The 19,584-nt window shown below is 41.0% G+C and overlaps 1 protein-coding gene across 2 annotated transcripts in view; it reads left to right on the forward strand.

The window, feature by feature from the left end:
• The window catches only part of LOC122661608 (trafficking protein particle complex subunit 8), a 92,640-nt gene that overhangs the window by 26,426 nt on the left and 46,630 nt on the right, over positions 1-19,584 (forward strand). For both annotated transcript variants that reach the window (XM_043857061.1, XM_043857062.1), the window contains exon 16: positions 1,204-1,311. In XM_043857061.1, coding sequence (XP_043712996.1) covers positions 1,204-1,311 — 108 coding nt within the window. The remainder of the gene's footprint in view (positions 1-1,203; positions 1,312-19,584) is intronic.

Consider the following 19,584-nt stretch of genomic DNA (forward strand, 5'->3'; position numbering starts at 1 on the left):
TTGGCTTAGAGGAGTAACCTGAGCTTGCCTCCAGTTAGCCTTTATACTGTTTAGCAACCAAAAGACTGAACACCCTAAGAATAAGCATATTACACCTTATTTATTGAAAGACAAAAATCCTCTTAACATATGACCCACAGCAAAACCCCAATGCTGTTGGCCTCACATTAGAGCATGAGGTTGCCCCTAACCTCACGTTGCATCGTGGATGCAGAGTGCCAATGGTCATGTGGCAAGACACCTTTCTGCTACGTCACATGGCCAGAACCTTGGCAATATATGTCTCTGTCTCAAGAGAGATCTGTTCAGGATCTCCATTTTCAAGTAAGCTATTCACCATTGTAAACCACATGGTCCACATCATTGATTTCGACCACCATTCAAGCCCAAAACATGAGGCCCCCATCTTTGATTTTGATAGGTTATGGTGTTATCCGAGATGGAGAATTACCTATTATGGTTCCAATCATAGTTATCAAGGCGTCGCCTAGGTGTCCAGGCTCCTTGGTCACCTTGGGCGCCTTGCCGCCTTGATTTTGGACCCTCTCCAATGCCATGGTCGCCTTGTCGCCCTGATATCTATGGTTCTAATTACATCAATATATTCCTAATAAATGCTTTTTATCTTGTTTTGTTACAAGTCCTTACAAACATGTCCAGTTGCAGCAGTAGTGACTGATCAAGCTTAAGTGGCACCCCTGTACTTGTATATTGTTTCTCTCAACTGATCGAACAGAGGGGACTGGGAACAGAGCAAGCTCCCTACCACAGTACCACCCACCCTTAGTTGTACAATGTAAAACATGAAGTCCCTCCGATCCAAGTGGAATATAAATACAAAGAGACTGCCTCCCATTCCTCTAATAGAAAGAGAGGAGTTTATATTCCATTTAGCTCAGAGATGGAGTGGTTTCTAGGTCTACAAATCCTGTATGAGGTTGCACTTGTTTTCTTTCTATTATTGCCCCCAACCATTCAAAAAGAAAAAAAATTGAAACTATCTTTCTCTGTCTTGCGGATAAAGCATCTAAAGAAAAGGGTAAAAGAGACTGACACTATCTTTCTCTGTCTTGCGCATAAAGCATCTCTTGGATTAATAGTTTTCTACTTTGATGGTCAACCTTTTAATGTTATGAATATTTTCACTATTGAAACAATTCTGCAGATCATTAACAGTCTTTCTTGGATTTTATGCTAATTTAGAAAATGGGAAAGACATTTGAGGTGTTCAGACTTCAGTTGCCCGTTATCAACATGTCCTCATTGAAGGTTGTATTTGAAGATCATCGGACTTATGCATCAATTGCAGCTGTAAGATCCACTACTTCTGATTTTTCTTTTGCCTTGAAATAGGGACTGTTGTAATAATTTGTGGTGGGTTCTTTCTGCAGTTGGCTCATAATCCTGAGCAACAGTGTATTACCATTTGTTGCTTGTCATTACGGTCTATATCTGTTAGACCTTATAAATTTCTCTGATTTCTCCTTTGATAACTTACCTTAGTTATATGCCATCGGGCTCATCACCTGAAAAAAATTCTGTTATCATGACAAGAAACTTGATGCTATGTAATGCCCTTCTTTTTCTCTTTTTTTGCTTAAATTTCTTTCTGTGGACATTGGAATTCCCTCATCTTTGTAAAAGCATATTGTGTTTCCTGTGGTACTGAAATCTATAGATGTACAATACTTAATTATATGGATTCATTCTATTGTGGAGTATTTTATGTTTGCAAAGTTGGGTGGTAATTTTATTATTTTCCCTACTACATTTAATTTTTTTATTCATAAATTTAACTTCATACAACTCAACTCAACCCAACCTTATCCCAATTAAATCGGGTTGGCTACATGGATCCTCTTTGGCCAATCAATGCAAAAATGATACATAGTTTTTTCTTCATCTGATGTCTTAAGACAGCTTTGTGGATAAATGTAATTTGTAACTCCAATGAAACTTATCCCAACTCCCAAGTACTTGATTGTGTACAGGAGATTCTCTATCTTGTGTGTTATCTTCCATTAATTTCTTCTTTTGATTGGTTTAATAGGCAAGTGAGAAGAAATTTTATTAAGAAAGAAAAAGAAAGAGAAATGTGCAATTGTGTAAGACACCAAAGAATTACAAATACATTCTGGCAACTAATCTTTCAGAAACCAACTCGAGCGAAATTCTGGCTGTTGAACATCCTTCAAGTAACCCCTTCCGAAGAAACCCCTTGAAGACCACAACCCATTGCATGAAGAAGTCTTAACAAATTCTCCGTCCTCTAAATAATCAATATGTAAAGGTTATAATCTCCTCACTATCAAGAGAAAGGAACCCTGGGTTAATCCAAAATAATCTTCTTAGGAGTCACCCATTAATTTTTTAAAGTTAAAAAATTTGCACTTACCATCTGTTCTTTTTCAACATAAATTATTTTCCTGAAAAGTAATTATTATACATAGATTTGTTTATATTTTCTGGTATTTGGCATATTTCTGTTGGACATCACTGAAAGACACATCTGAACATGATTTTGTGAGGGAAAAAATCCAGCCATATGAGGGGGGTGGAGTCCTCCATGAATGCCAAGAGTATCAATGATCAAAGATACCATCACTATTTTGGGAAAACAACATGATAAGATTTGAAATGGATGTTTTCCAACTTTTTTGTATTGCATTTTAGTAAAAAGAACTTATAATATAAAATTATAAGCTTTCTCTACTTCTGAAAACCTTCACGTTCTTCAACCTGACCCTCTCTCCCATGTCCGGCCATCCTGGGATGGTGCCACCACCCCCAAGGGTCCCTTACTCCACCCATTCCCCCTCCCCACCTCCCGGGGGTTTGCCTTGGTCATCCCTTTTTAGCCAGCCGTCGTCTTCCCTTCGTGAAGGTTTCCCCCTTCAAGTTGTCCCTCCCATCATCATCGGTGGATCCAAAGTAGCCCACTATGAAGCTGACCTTCTGGTTCATGAAGCGAAGACATGGGATAACTGCCTTGTTGGGCACTTCATGGGCAACTGCCCCCCTTCCCAATAGTAAAGTCTTCCCGAATGAAGCAATGGAAAACTTGTGGTCGGTTTCAAACATACCTTTTGGATAATGGTTTCTTCATCTTCAAATTCTCAGATGATGGCGACAAATGCCATGTTCTCGAAGGAGGCCCCTGGAATGTTGGTAGAAAACCGATTTAGTTGAATGGCCTAGACCTCACCTCCGTGATATGGCGTAGAAACTCATCAGCTTCAATGCTGATACGTGCATGTGGTTGCAGTGGAACAAGGTCTATAGGCCATCGAGGTTGAACTCCAAGTATTATCTCAAAAGGGTGTGACCTGTCGTTCGATTCACGGAGCTGTTTTAAGCAAACTCGGCTATATCAAGTATGGATGACCATGTCTTCTCATAATCACAAACCAAGCACCTCAATAAGTTTCCCAAACTCCGATTAACCACTTCTGTTTGCCTGTCAGTTTGTGGATGAAAAGATGTGGAGAACTGGAGCTTTGTGTTTGTTCTCAGCCACAAAGTTTTTCAAAAGTAACTCATAAATTTAACATCACAGTCGGATACAATACTGTTGGGCAGGCCATGAATTTGCACCACTTGTTTGAAGAACAGCTTGGCAATTTGATAAGCATCAAAGGTTTTGCGGCATGGCAAAAAGTGAGCCATTTTAGAGAAGCGATCAACAAGAAGCATAATGGAATCATACCGTTCTCTAGTAGGCGGCAGTCCAAGGACAAAGTCCATGCTAATATCAACTCATGGTGCATGAGAGACAGGTAAGGGAGAGTATAAACCTGTATTTTGCTTTCCTCCCTTTGCAAGCTGACATACCCAGCTCAGTTTGATCACATGATCAACATCTTTTGCTATGTGTGGCCAATAATAACGATCCGTCACCTGAATAATGGTCTTATCCTTCCCAAAATGTCCTCCCAAGCCTCTTTCATGTAATTCCCTTATGATGTGATGTTGTAGGGAAGAGTTGGGAATGCATAGGCGTGTTCCCAAGAACAAGTAACCATCATGGACAGAATATTTAGGATGCTGTCCTCCCCGCTGCAACTCATCGTAGATCATACTAAAGTCTTTAGCGGCAGCATACTCTCCTCATATTTCTCAATACTAAATGCATGGGCAGAAATGGTATTGAGGGTGAGAACCATGCGGCTCAATGCATCAGCCACCATGTCCTCTTTACCAGCCTTGTATTTCAGCGTAAATACGAACTCCTGTAGATAGGCTACCCACTTGGCATGCCTGTTGCTAATCGACATTTGAGAGTGAAGATGTTTCAGCGCTTCTTGGTCAGTGTAAACTGTAAAGAATAAATTCTTTACCAATAAGATAGTGGTGCCAATGTCGTAACACTTGAACAACTGCATACAGCTCAAGATCATAAGTCGAGTAGCGCTTCTTGGCATCATTTAATTTTTTGCTAGGAAAAGCGATTGGGTGCCCTCATTGCATTAATACACCGCTTAAGCCGATATGTGAGGCATCCGTTGCAACCTCAAATACTCGGTCAAAATGTGGTAGGCGTAAGACTGGTGCTTTTGTCATCTTCTTCTTGATAAGGTGGAAGGCCTTTGTTGCTGCTGCTGTCCATTCAAATTTTCGCTTACTAGACTTCATACATTCATTAATAGGAGCCATAACAGCACTGAAATTTTGAATAAATCTCCTGTAGAATGAAGTCAACCCATGGAAACTTCGAACTTCAGTGAGTGTCTTAGGTACCGGCCAATCTTTGATGCTTTTAATCTTCTCCGGATCAGCTTTCACCCCCTTGGCCGTGACAATAAAGCCAAGAAATACCACCTTGGGCAGCATGAAAGAACACTTCTTGAGGTTTAAGCATAATTTCTCTTGACGAAGAACTCTCAAGACATGTTTAAGTTGGTCAATGCCATCTTGGTTTTTTCTGTACACCAAAGTATCGTCAAAATAAACAATCATGAATCGACCAATAAAAGGACGAAGTATCTGAGTCATAACTCGCATTAAGGTACTAGGTGCATTCGTCAAGCCAAAGGGAATGACTATCCACTCATAGGCCATCCTTGGTTTTGAAGGCGGTCTTCCTTTTGTCTCTTGGGCAGAGACGAATCTGATGATAACTGCTCCTAAGATCAAATTTAGAGAAGATCCTTTGCCCCAGACAGCATGTCTAACATGTCATCAAGCCGTAGAACAAGGAACCGGTACTTAACAGTTATTTTAGTTATCGTCCTGCTGTCCACACACTTCCGCCACGAACCATCCTTCTTTTGAGTAAGCAAGGATGGTACAACACATGGGCTTAAACTCATAGCTGTCAGGGCGTCGCCTAGGCGTCCAGGCACCTTTCTCTCGCCTTGATTTCTGGTGTCGCCTTGGTTGCCTAGATGGCACCTTGTCGCCTTGTTGGTGTCGACTTGGTTTTTAACCCCCTCAATCGGTGGTTTGCCTATGCTCTTTAACAACTATGGCTTAAACTCTCCACAATAAAACCCTTTTGAAGAAGCTCATTAACTTGCCGTTTGAGCTCATTATGCTCCGTAGGACTGAGGCAATAAGCTGGTAAATTTGGTAGCACCGAACCGGGTACCAAATCAATGGCATGTTGGATTTCCCTCATAGGCGGTAACTCATCTGGTAGCTCATTAAGAACCACATCAAAAAAGTCAGAAAGTAACTCTTTGATGGGTGGAGAAAATGTTACCTCAGGTTGAGGAGTAACCTCCCTCATAACAAGGGTCAATACCATTCCCGTATCATGGCTGGTGTGCAGGAATTCCTTCTGAGGAACGGGTGAACAGCTAGCAGCTCCTTGTGTGGTACAGTCAGCACCTTCGCATCACTGGTGCTCTTTTGGTTGGTTCTCAAGGCTCTTCGTTAGCGCAACTCAGCTGGTACATTGATTGGATGGAAGACGGTGTGAACTCCCTTGAACTTGAATACACACTGATTTTTCCTTCCACCGACCATGACGTCATTGTTATACATCTATGGTCTGTCAAACAAAACATCAGTGAGGTGCATAGGAATCACATCGCACCATACCTTATCCTCATTCCTATGAAGTTTCAGCGGTATAGAACAACGCTGATTTTCTTCCAAGGTGTTACCATTCAGCAAGGATACCTTATATTGTTGAGGTTGCTTCTCCACATTCAAGTTTTCCTTCTTCACAAAGGTGTCCGAAATGACATTGACGCAGCTGCCACTGTCAACTATCACCAATGCATTATTATCCCCCGACTTCATGTGGCTGTAAAAGATACAACTGCGCCGCCAATCCTCTCCTTTATTTTCAGACACCAATATACAGCTGAGTACATGAATGCCTTCAGTATTTTCATCATTAGCATCATCCTCATCATATTTTCAGCCCCACCATAATCAGCATCATTGAATGAGTATCGGAGTAGATCAGGATCTTCCTCTTCCGGTGTATTTTCAAATTCAGCAACCGCATTACTTTTTTGATGGAGTGGACAATACTTAGCATAATGTCCAATCTCTTGACAATGGAAACATTGTGCCTTGTTGCCACTAGTCATAGAAGCCTTGCCTTTGTCTTGTGGGGTAGCGGCGGTGGGTCGATTAGGGGCTACTGTAGCAGGTTTGGCTGCTGGAAAATTCTTCCTATGCTCCCCAACTTGGTAACCAAACCTCTTGTTATTGGAAGCCAAAAACTCTTCAGCACGTAGGGCCTTCTCAAAGTAGTCTCTAACATTCACCATGTCCGCAACGCCAATGGCCCTATTAATTTCAGGCTGTAGACCCAATCTGAATCGTGACAAGACTTGAATAGCTTTCTCCCTAATTCCTGTACGAGATGAGAGAGAACCAAACTGCTCCATATAGTCCGCAACTGTTAAATTACCTTGATGAAGAGAATTTAATTTATCTTCTAGTCGCGCCCTAAATTTGGGTGGCAAATACTTGTCTCTCAAGTCTCAACTCTTCTTTCATCTCCTCCCACGTGACAGGTGCTCTACCAGGATCCTCTAACTCATTCTCATGAGTTCTCCACCACTCACGTGCAGCTCCAACTAGCTTTTTGTGTGCTAGCTTCATCTTTTGCGCCTACGACAATTCATACCAATCAAAGTAGTCGTCTAACGCTGCCAACCAATCATAGAACACTTGGGGATCATGCTTACCCGAGATTCCTTGAGTTCATGCTTAACATTTTGAGAATCACCAGTGTTCTTATTAAGTGTGGGCTGATCACCAGTAAAATAACTCCGTAGATGCTCTTCAATGGTTGGCTGTACTGCTGGAACCCTTTGCGGCCCTCTTCCTCACCCCTCCGGTTAGGAAAATTGGCTGCAGAGTGAACTGTCTGGACTTCTTCATCAATTGGAAGGTGTGTGGCATGATTAGGGGCGGCAACTCTAGCTTTCATTGCTGAGAGTCTTTCATCCATAAGCTTCTGGCTCTCAGTGATCTGGTTACTCAGTTTGGTAAACATCTCCAGCATAGCTGCCATGGGATCAGGACCAGAAGGTCCAGAATTATTTGTCCCTGACATGGTCTCTGATACCACTTAATGTAGGACAGGGTTGGAGGCTCAACCAGTCCCAAAATAAGATCTGGAATCAAGGGAATTGGTTCAGCTCAATGGGTTAGGGCTGGGATGGTTTGATAGGTTAGGGTTTAGTTCAAGGGTTAGGTTTAGTGTGAAGGAATAGATCTGTGACAGTAGAGGGGTCAAGGAATTAAGCAAAACAAATCAACAACAAAGTTTCTTCTCTGCCGATTCGAGTACCAGGCTGAGAATTAGGTTTTTGAGGGTTTTAGGGAGATTTATTGTAGAAGACAATCTACTGGGTAGAATGGGATGAAACAAGGATCGAGTGGGGGTCTTAGAGGGGGGGATGGTAAGCTGAAAAGCTTGAAGAAAACTGATGGCTAGATAGGGCAGGAGAGAGGGGGAATGGAATTAGAAAGTTTGGAAAAATAATCTCAAACCAGGTGCAGCAGCAAGGGGAAGGCAGAAGTGGCTCTCGGTTGTAGAAGAAAGGTCTTCTAAGGGCTTGACAGCTTGAAGAAGATCGAAGATAGCATTGGCATGGAACCTCCTGGTCTTGTCTCTGTAAGGAGTCATCCAGATCACACTCCAGCTCCATCCTTCATGGATCAAACACCAAGGAAATAACTTGAGTAGAAGTAAAAGCTTGACAGCAATGTTGATTATCAAAATCGTGGCCAGTATGGCCTCTTAGGTTGTTTTTATTGACCTCAATAAAGATAGAATGGCAAGGGGACAAAATTAGGAAGTCCTAAAATTAGAAACTTCCAATTTCGACCTTGCTTGGGTTACAAAACACAACTACTAATTATGAAAATAGAAACTAACTCCCTACAATGAAAATAGAAAACTACTAACTTGGTCCACAAGACTTGACCATGACTTAAACAAGACCAATGGAACCAACCGGTTCATTGGTTTATTACATGACCCAAAAATTAAAACAAAACAACCCAATAGAACCATGGGCTACTGCTGGACAGTAGTCTATTCAAAATCCGGCTGCTCAGCCTTATTCTTCTTCTTCTTCTTCCTTGAATGCACCCTTGGTTTTGCATCATGGGATATCTTAAAAGAGAACCTAACCAAAGCTCTTCATTCTTCCTTAATCCTTCCCAGATTCGTGGCATCAACAATACTTTCTTCTGTCTCATCCCTAAAAGAGAGGGTGCCTCCTCTATGCCTTACTTTCGCCCCATCTCCCTTTGCAACCTCCTTTACAAGTTCCTTACCAAAATCTTGACAAATCGCCTCAAGGTAGTGGTAGACTCCCTGGCTAGTGAAAACCAAATTTGCCCCAAGTAGATGCATTTCAGTTAACATTCTCCTTTGTCATGAGATAGTTCGGGGTTTTGAAAGAAAAATCACCCTCTCTAGGCCCTTTTGAAGGTGAATATTGAATATTCATATGGCTTTTGACTCCTTACGTTGGGATTCATAGTTAATGTCATGAACAAAATGTTGTTTCCTCCTATCTTCACTCACTGGGTCTGCTATTGCATTTCTTATCCTCACTTTTCCGTCCTTGTCAACGGAAGTTCAGCTGGCTGGGATTCGTCAAGGCTGTCCTCTCTCCCCCTATCTCTTCACCTTAGCTCTTGAGGTCCTTTCTAGGAGCCTCCAGTCTCTCCCTGACTAATAGCTTATCTCCCCCATCCCCAAGTGTAAAGCCCTAAAGCTCACCTACTTAGCCTTCGCTAATGACCTTATGCTGTTCTTCAAAGCTGACCCCACCTCTGTCCAATCCATCTTGACTTGCTTGAACCAATTTAAAGCTATGTCAGGTCTTCCTGTCAACCTCACAAAATCCCTCCTTTTGTTATCGGGGATCTTTGAGGACCTCAAAGGTACCCTCTTAGAGATTTCTGGTTTCTCCCTTGGTTCCCTTCTAGTCAAGTACCTGGGCCTTCCCCTAATCCCATCTAGGTTGACTGCACACCATTGCACCTCGATGCTTGATGTTATGCACAAAAGGCTTCAAGTGTGGAAGGGCAGACCTTTTTCCTATGTTGGGCGCCTTGAAATGATCAGATCAGTCCTCCAAGCCACTTGTCTCTATTGGTCGGGCATTTTTGGTGTCCCTCATTCGATCATCTCAAAGTTGGAATTGCTTATGTGTTCTTTCCTCTAGAAGGGCTCTGAAACTTCCAGATTTCTTCACCCTACCTCTTAGGCCTCGATTTGTCTTCCCAAAGCGGAGGGTAGTCTTAGGTGTATAGAGGATACTAATGCAGCTGGTATCTTAAAATTGATCTAGAAGATTGTCTCCAAAGAAAAAAAGTATCTGGGTCGATTGGGTCCATACAAGGTATCTTTGAAATGACTCTATTTGGATTGTCGATATCTCTTTAGATACTTCTTTGGTTTGGAGAAATATTATGAAACTCAAACCCCTTGCTCTTGGTTCTATTACTTCCTTGATTGATGATGGTGTCTCTACAAGGCTCTGGTTGGATAACTGGCACCTCGCTGGTGTCCTTCTCTGTAGGGTGGTCGACGAAACTATTAATAGGTTGGGTTCTAATAGATTAGCCAGTCTCTCACATCATCAGAGGGCCTTTCTGGGACCCTCCTTCCCCTTCCCCCCTCCCCTTGATCTCATCTGGTCTGCTTTGCCAAACATTCACAGATCTTCTCTAGGAAGGGGTGACAGGGTCTCTTGGAGTGCTTCACAATCAGACTTGTTCAATTTGAAGTCTGCTTGGAACCTTATTAGAACTAGTGGTGAGGTTGTCAATGGCGCAAGGTAGTTTGGTTCCCAAGTTGCATACCTTGCAATGGCTTCCCCCTTTGACGAGCTCTTCGCTACTGTCTTTCCACGCAGGCTTTCCTTATTAGTAGGAATATCCCTGTATGTCCCAAATGCAAGGTTTAAAGTATCGGTATTGGTTATCGTATCGGTCGGGTGATTTTAAGAGACGTATTGTATCGTATCGTATCGTAGAGACGTATCATATTGTATTGTATCGTAGAGATGTATCGAACGGTGCAAAAACACATGGAAATGGTCAAGATACACATGGAAATAAACTTTTGGAACAAAAAACATTATAAATGTTTGAAGTTGTTGTAATAAGGGGGAGGGAGTCGTGAATTAGCGATAGAGCTAATTCACGACTTCTCCCTCAGGGGTGGTTTGGTCTTTTTGGGTTTACCCTATTGTCTAGTAATTAACTTATTATATATTGGTGGTTTTGGGGGCAGTCAGGTTTACGGCTGTGACTCCCAACATGTTGCAGCAATTCTCTTCTATTTCTCCCCTCTTCTTCTTTATTCTTATTTTATTACATGGTATCAGAGCTGGATCGATAGGGACTGGTTCACACTTATAAGGATCAGTTGTTCTCTCTTGATCGAGGCTCTGCAGTGGCTGAAAGCTCCTTTGATAATTCGATTGGTTTGTAAATTTTTTTTAGGCTTTCGTTTGAAGGGGTGCAGCACCCTATGCTGTTTTTTATGATTGTCTAGAGACTAGTTCGTGACTATAAAGAACTAGTCTGATTTTTTGGTGGTGTTGATCAAGTGTGTTGAGCAGTGAGTTTGATGGAAGTCAGCGACCTTTGAAGTATCCAGGATTTTTTATTTTAATCGTGATTTTCTGTAGTGGGGTGGTGTATGCATTGGAGGTGATTCACGATATCTGTTTTTATTATTTGATTCGTGTCTTTTTGGTGGACTGTTGGCTGTCTCTGTGGCTTGCCGATTATTGTGATTTGTGAGGATGGTTGAGACCAAGACTACTGTGATTGAACTTTTATCTTCTCATCGTATTATTGACTGAAAGTTAGAGGGAATATCAAATTTCCAGCAATGGAAGAAGGTGGTTCGATTGGCTTTGATTGGCCGTGATCAACATGATCACTTGACCCAATCGAAACCTGATGGAGATACAACATGGGACACTGTCGATGCAAGAATTTTGAGCCAGATGCTGAACTCAATGGAAAATCAGATTGCAGATTTGGTGACTCATTGATACGGTTAAGGAACTATGGGAATATTTGAATATCTTGTACTCTGGACAAGATAACCTATCACGTATATATGATCTGTCCCAGGCTTTCTATAAAGTGGATCAAAAGAATCTCAATGTTACTCAATATTTTGATGACTTCAAACGTTTGTATGAGGAGCTCAATTCCGTCCTTCCTATCTCATCGGATGTACAGGCAATGCAAAACCAGTGAGAACAACTTGCTATTATGGTATTTTTGGGTGGATTTCGTAAGGAGTTTGAGTTGGTGAGGTCTCAAATTCTTGGTGGGGATAAGGTCACCACTCTTTCTGAAACTTTTTCTCGAGTTTTACGTGCTTCCCGTGAGAGCAGCCTAGAGACCACCAATGCTGAAAATTCTGCTCTTGCTTCTTTTCCACCAAACCATGGTCCTACAGGAGGGTCGGGTAATAGTGGTGGTGGTGGTAGGGGTCGTGGGACTGGTACTAGTAAAGCCCCCACGACTGGTGCTTCGAAGACTTCTGGACAGGTGTGGACTTGTCATCATTGTGGCAAGACTGGCCACATTCAGCGCTTTTGTTGGAAACTACATGGTAAGCCACCTCAATTTGCCAACTTGGCCAGCAGTGAGTCGGGTGTTTCTTCTTCTTCCTAGTCCGAGGGTACGACTGTGACAATGTCTGATGAAGATTATGAGTGCTTTGCTTAGTTTTAGAATTCCTAGTCATCTCAGTTCTCCGCCGTTACTGTGGTTCAGACAGGTAATGCTACTGCATGCCTCTCCTCCACTTCTCGTCCCTAGATCATTGATTCAGGTGCTTCGGATCACATGACTGGGGTTCCAGGTATTTTTTCCTCATTTTGTGAGTCTTCTTCTAATGTAGTGTTAGCTGATGGTTCTTTGGCTCAGGTTCGGGGTACAGGCACTGTACATGCTACCTCATCTTGTCATTATCCTCTGTTTCTTATTTACCTTAGTTTCCATTTAATTTGTTATCTGTTCACAAGTTTACCAAAGCTCATAATTGTTCTGCCACTTTTTTCCCTGGCTATTGTGTATTTCAGGATCTCAAGTCGAAGAAGACGATTGGTAGAGGCCGGGAATCTGGGGGGCTGTATCTGCTTGAAGACACATCAGCTGTGGCATGTTCGAGTGTGGCGCTTCCTCATCAGATTCATTGTCGGTTGGGTCATCCTTCATTGGATAGTTTGAAACTTTTGGATAGTCGTTTTAAGTCTTTGTCTAGTCTTAATTGTGAGTCATGTCAGTTTGGGAAACTTCACCGTGTAAGTTATCCCCCTAGAGTCAATAAATGGGCTGCCCACCTTTTTGCACTTGTTCATTCTGATGTTCGGGGCCCTTGTCCGGTTGTTTCTCAGTTAGGCTTTCGTTACTTTGTTACATTTGTTGATGATTATTCCAGGGTTACCTGGATTTATTTAATGAAGAATCGTTCTGAGTTATTCTCCATTTTTTGTGCTTTTGTTCTTGAAATTCAGAATCAGCTTCACACTTCATTAAAAGTTCTTCGTAGTGATAATGCTAAAGAATACTTTTCTGCTCCTTTTTCTTCATTTATGGTTCAGCATGGCATTATTCATCAGTCCTCTTGTGCGGACACACCACAACAAAATGGTGTGGCCGAAAGGAAAAATAGGCATTTAATGGAGGTTACTCGCTCTCTTTTGTTTGAGATGAAAGTGGCTAAAATTTTTTGGGCTGATGTTGTTTTGACAGCCTGTTATCTTATTAATTGTCTACCCTCTTCGGTTTTGTGTGGGAGTATTCCATATTCTTTATTGTTTCCTTTGCAGCCTTTGTTTGCTTTACCTCCACGGGTTTTTGGGAGTGTTTGTTTTATTAGGGATCATCGTCCTGGTCGCTCTAAATTGGATCCTAGGGCTCTTAAATGTCTTTTTGTGGGGTATTCTAAAACTCAAAAGGGTTATCGTTGCTACTCTTTTGATTTGAAGAAATACTTTGTTACTGCTGATGTCACATTCTTTGAGTCCACTCCATTTGTTGAGTCTTTGCTGCCTTCTTCGGATTTGGACGATGATCTGCCCCTCTATGTTGTCGAGCAATCTTCTCTTTTGCAGGATCCTTTGCCAGCAGCGCCACCTCCAGCTAAGCCACCTGTTGTGTTTCATCGTCGCTCTTCTGACGATCCGACACCTCGTATTTCAGCCTCTGACACATATAGAAAACGGTTCGCTACCTCTACCACGTCTTCTTCGCCTCCAGATCCGGATCCTCCTATAGGTACTTCCCCTTCACATCCCGCTTCTGTTATTTCTGATTTGGATGTTCCTATTGCTTTTCGTAAGGGTGTTCGGGGTTGTACCCAACATCCTATCTCTAACTTTGTGTCCTATTCTGGTTTGTCCTCTAATTTTGTTGCCTGTTTATCCACTATTGAGCGTCATCCTATTCCTAAGTCTGTTGTCGAGGCCTTGTCTGACCCTGGGTGGAGGGCTGCTATGACTGAGGAATTATCTGCGCTGAAGGAAAATCAGACATGGGACCTTGTTTCGTTACCCTCGGGTAAGACCGCAATTAGCTGTCGGTGAATCTTTGTGGTGAAAGTTAATCTTGATGGGTTTGTGGCTAGGTTGAAGGCCCGTCTTGTTGCTAAGGGCTATGCCCAGGTCTATGGTATAGACTATCTGGATACTTTTTCTCCTGTTGCGAAACTTACTTCGGTTCGCATATTTCTCTCTTTGGCTGCTACACATCATTGGCCTTTGTTTCAGTTGGACGTCAAGAATGCTTTCTTGCATGGTGATCTCCATGAGGAGGTGTATATGGAGCAACCCCCTGGTTTTGTTGCTCAGGGGGAGTCTAGTAAGGTGTGTCGGCTGAAGAAATCGTTGTATGGGCTGAAACAGTCGCAACGGGCATGGTTTTGCCGGTTTATAGAAGTTGTGTTGAAGTTTGGACTGACTCGGCCTGAGAGTGATCATTCGGTGTTTTGATGCAGGGAGGATATTTTTGGTAGTGTATGTAGATGACATTGTTATCACAGGAGATGATTCTTCAGGTATTGAGAGCTTGAAGACACATTTGGGACAACAATTTCATATTAAGGATCTGGAACGTCTGAAATATTTCTTGGGTATTGAGGTAGCCCAATCACGGAAAGGAATTTTGCTCTCACAGTGAAAGTATGTACTTGACTTGCTTTCAGAGACAGGGTTACTGGGATCTAAACCTTTGGATACTCCTATGGATCCTAATTTTAAACTAGTGGCTGATGGTGGTCTGTCTCCTTGATGATCTAGAGAAGTATCGGAGGCTGGTAGGGAAACTCAACTATTTGATTGTGACTAGGCCTGACATCTCCTTTCCTGTCAGTGTACTGAGTCAGTTTATGTCCTCTCCGCGGACGTCTCATTGAGATGCAGTTATAAGAGTTTTGCGCTATATCAAGAAAACTCCAGGCCGTGGTCTTCTGTATTCTGATCATGGTCATGGGAGGGTTGAAGGCTTTACTGATGCTGATTGGGCAGGGTCTCCAGTTGATTGAAAATCCACTTCAGGTTACTGTGTGTTTGTTGGAGGTAATCTTGTTTCATGGAAGAGCAAGAAACAGACCGTTGTAGCTCGGTCCAGTGCAGAATCGGAGTATTGTGCTATGGCACATGGCACTTGTGAACTGATGTGGGTTAAACAGCTGATGGTAGAACTTGGGTTTGATGATGATTCTCCTATGTTACTGTGGTGTGACAATCAGGCTGCCATTCATATCTCTACCAATCCTGTGTTTCATGAGAGAACAAAACACATTGAGGTTGACTGCCATTTTGTTCGTGAAAAGCTGCAACAAGGGATTATCTCTCGTCGTCATGTTCGAATTGGGGAGCAACTTGCTGATTTGTTTACAAAGTCTTTGGGGAGTGTGAGAGTAGATTATATTTGTAACAAGCTGGGCATGATTAACATATATGCTCCAGCTTGAGGGGGAGTGTTAGAAGTTGTCGTAATAAGGGGGAGGGAGTCGTGAATTAGCGCTAGAGCTAATTCACGATTTCTCCCTCAGGGGTGGTTTGGTCTTTTTGGGTTTACCCTATATTGTCTAGTGATTAACTTATTATATATTGGTGGTTTTGGGGGCAGTCAAGTTTACGGCTGTGACTCCCAACATGTTGCAGCAATTCTCTTCTATTTCTCCCCTCTTCTTCTTCCTCTCTTCTTCTTTCTTCTTATTTTATTACAATAAACAATCAATATAGAGTCAATATATCATGCATAAACAATAAAATAGCTGAAAAGTCATGGATTTGAGTTCAAATCCTTGCACATGTTCAACTTTGATGCATCTAATAGCTTAGTTTAACCTAAATACATTATAGCAAAAAAAAAAAAAAAAAAAAAAAAAAGGGGAAAAAAAGCATGATTTGAGTAAAAAATCACGTTTTTTCAAAAAGCATACCTGTTCCTATGAAATCCCCTTCAATCTTTGATTTCAGCTTCTTGGATGATTGTTTTTCCACTCCTTGAATCGTTTTCAAGTGTTGAATGGAAGCCCCAAGTAGGTAAGTGTGAAAAATTGAGTTTAGAAGCAAGATTTAAAGGTTTTCCAATTGGGTTTGGGTGTTTTTTCCGCCTTTGGGCTTGCTTTGTTGACTTTATGAGTAAGCATAGGGTTTAAGTACTTTGTATCGAGCGTATCGATATGTATCGAGCTGTATCAGCCGATACATCTCGATATGGATACAAATCGATACGTATTAATGTACATTTAATGCGTTGTTTCGATTGTATCGAGTGTATCGTATCATATCGTATCGGTCCGTATCAGCCGATACAATATGAGACACTTGATACATTTTATATAATATATTTATTTTAAAAAGAGACGTATCGATCAGTATTGTATCGATACCGACCGATACGATACAAACCGATACTTTAAACATTGCCCAGATGCATCCTTTGTTGGAATGGCCTAGAAGATGTGGATCACTTGTTCTTCGGCTGCTCTTTTTCCTCGAAGATCTGGTCTTGGCTCCTCGCCCGTTGTTGGCTGGTTCATCGCGGATCCTTCCTTTCCATAGAGAATGGATTTGGGTTGACATGAGCTTCGGAGGTTCCTCTTTTTGTGACCGAGTGGGTAAACTGGCTTTTAGTGCTGCTATTCACCACATTTGGCTCGAGCATAACCTTAGAAGATGGACTACCAACTCCAGATTCTTTAATCAGATTTGAGATTCCATCTCCTTTGACATCATAAGCAGACTATCATCAGTCTCTCTTCATTATATTGATTCCCCTAGAAATAGACACATTGTATCTTCATGGAATATTTCCCTTTAAGGGTTGTAATTTTTTTTGCTTTCCTTGCTTGTAGTTTTTGGATCTTTCTTTGTTTCTTCTTGTTTCCCCTTGTAAATTATTATTGATTTAGAGTTGCTATATGTCAGTATATTTGGGGGGGGGGGGGGAGAGATACTAATTCGTTAGTTTCAGTCTTTACTTGGGAGCCATTAACAATTATTCGTTATTGGTTGCGTCACGAAAATTTTGTGTGATTGCAATCTTTATGGGTCATACAATTTAGGCTGTCCTTTTCTTTAAAAAAAAAACACTTCTTGGTGTGGGTTCTCAGGTTGTTTATTATTTTTATGAGAATTTGAATTAGGAATCTAGTTGTTTTCATGGTTTGAAATTTTGGTTGAAATGACCAAAGTTTCAGAAAATATTTTCATTTCCTAGAAGCCTCAAAATGAAACAAGGCTTGACTCTATAGCTATACCAGATTTCGACCGAGATTTCAGCATTTTGGCCAAAATTTGGTCATATAAACTCATTTCAGTGAAATTTCGAGCTTTTGCACCCTTTCCCCCAAGCACTCCAGTTCTACTAGAAAATCTAATTTTTGAGCAAAGCCCATCATTTTGCTACTGAATCAAGAATTGGTGGTCAACTGTGCAACATCCAGTTCTACATTTGGTGGATTTGAAGCATCATTTGGCCAAATTATAAAAAATTTTAAAATTTCCACACATAGGTCTGTTGTGATGGACTTTTTGAGATTCTTCAGGTAGAGGATGACATGGCTGCCATATGTCAATAATAGGGTTCAAAGCCAACTACCACTTTGGGTGTTCTTTTTTTCAATCTAATAATGCTTCAAACATATGTACAGATGCTTAAATAGGTAATCCCTATTAATTGTCTATGATGACAATGGTTGTCAAGGCGAACCAAGACATTGAAGGGGTGCTTAGGTGACAAGGCGCCCGCCAAGGCATCGCCTAGGCAACCTAGGCATGCATTAATGACTACATGTCATATATGAATGATAATTTTATATAATTATGTTTATATGCAATGTAGAAGCCATATCAATGTGATATAATTATGCTCGTAATAACCTAATATGAGAAAACCAACATATAATAAACAAAACATAGGACATAATATAAGCATATTCATCAAAAAACAAAACAATAAACTTAAATCAACATAAACTCGTGAAGTATCAACAATGCGTGTTGTTGCCTTGACCCAAGAATGAGCCTGGACGTCTAGGCAGTGCCTTGACAACTATGATGATGACATTTTTTGACACTGGTGTACTATTAAATGGTTTTTCTTCATTCTTAACTTATATTTCAATTGCTTTTATTAAATGTTGTGTTTTGTAGCACTATTATATGTAGAATAGGTTATTAAAGAGAAAGGATACTGAAACATACAATGTACAGTACCAACCTAGGCTTCAAAGCCAAACTACCATTTTGTGTGTGCGTGGTTTTTTTTTTATTTTTTATTATCTAGGGTTCAAATATGTTTAGAGATGCTTAATTAGGGTTCCCTGAAGTTTTGGGCCAAAATATGTCCATTTGATCACTAAAATGCCCAACTGAAATGTAATTCGACCGAATCTGAAATATTTCGGTTTTGTTGAAACCCAGTTCGAAATTGAATTCTCAAACTATGATTGTTTTCTGCAGTTTACTGTAATTGGTAAATTAGCACCTAACATCGTAGTTATATCTTAAAGTTTTATAATTCTTTTCATTGCCATTTTCAGTTTGATTTGGGTAAGTGATGGTATGTAATTATGTATGTGCATGGGGTTTGTTAAATTCTGTATACTTTTTGGCATTTAATATTTTAATATGGGTATTGTCACCAGTGTACTACTATGTAGTGGTTGGGATAGATGGTAGGGAGATACTTCAGAATGTAAGTTTTTGTTACTTAAGGTCAAATTTAAATAAAAAAGGAAAAATTGAAGATGTTATTTATAGAATTAATGCAAGGGTTGGTGAAGTGGAGAGATGCTTATGGAATGTTATGTGATAGATGCGTTCTGCTAAAACTCAAGGCAAAATTTTGTAGAACAGTTAAAAGCTGAAAATGTCTCGAGGAACCCCTATAAAGACTTTCCACTGCACTTGTATTGCAAATTCAAAGAAGATTGAAATGTAGACCAGCATAATCAGAACTCTATCGTCTAGTCTTGATTGAAGGGTAGATAAAATTGCACCACATCACAGTTGCAAGGACAGTTCACAAGTAGAAGTGGTAGCAAAGAAATATACCCTCTATTAGCATCATCTTAAAAAAACAGAGGATCTCCATCTACAGTGCCTGTAAACAGATACAACATAGCCTTATCCCAACTAAATGGGGTTGAGCTAAATGATCCTTGCTCTCAAATCAGCCCTTTTTGAAGTCATATGTGGTTGAAGGCCTAGGCTATATATGTCTTTCCTCACCAGTCACCACCTCTCGTAGGGTTATTTTAGACCTGCCCCTGGCTCTTAAGATCTTTCAGTCTGAATGAAATCAGTCCTCCAAATTGGAGCATCCGAAGCCTACATTGAACATGGCCATTCCACCTCAAACGACTTTCTCATAGCTTATCATGAATCGGAGCTACTCCCAAGTCCCAACTTAGCTCTAATGTGGTCATTCCTTACTCTTTCCTTCCTATTTTTGCCACACATTCATCTCAACATCATCTCCGCTACTCTTAGTTTATCTATATGCCACTTCTTAACTACCCAACATTCTGCGCCATACATTATAGCCGGTCGTATGACCGCCCAATAAAATTTTCCTTTTAGCATTAAAGGAATACGACAATCAGACAAC

The sequence above is a fragment of the Telopea speciosissima genome, chromosome 5 (genome assembly GCF_018873765.1).
Source record: "Telopea speciosissima isolate NSW1024214 ecotype Mountain lineage chromosome 5, Tspe_v1, whole genome shotgun sequence".
NCBI lineage: Eukaryota > Viridiplantae > Streptophyta > Magnoliopsida > Proteales > Proteaceae > Telopea > Telopea speciosissima.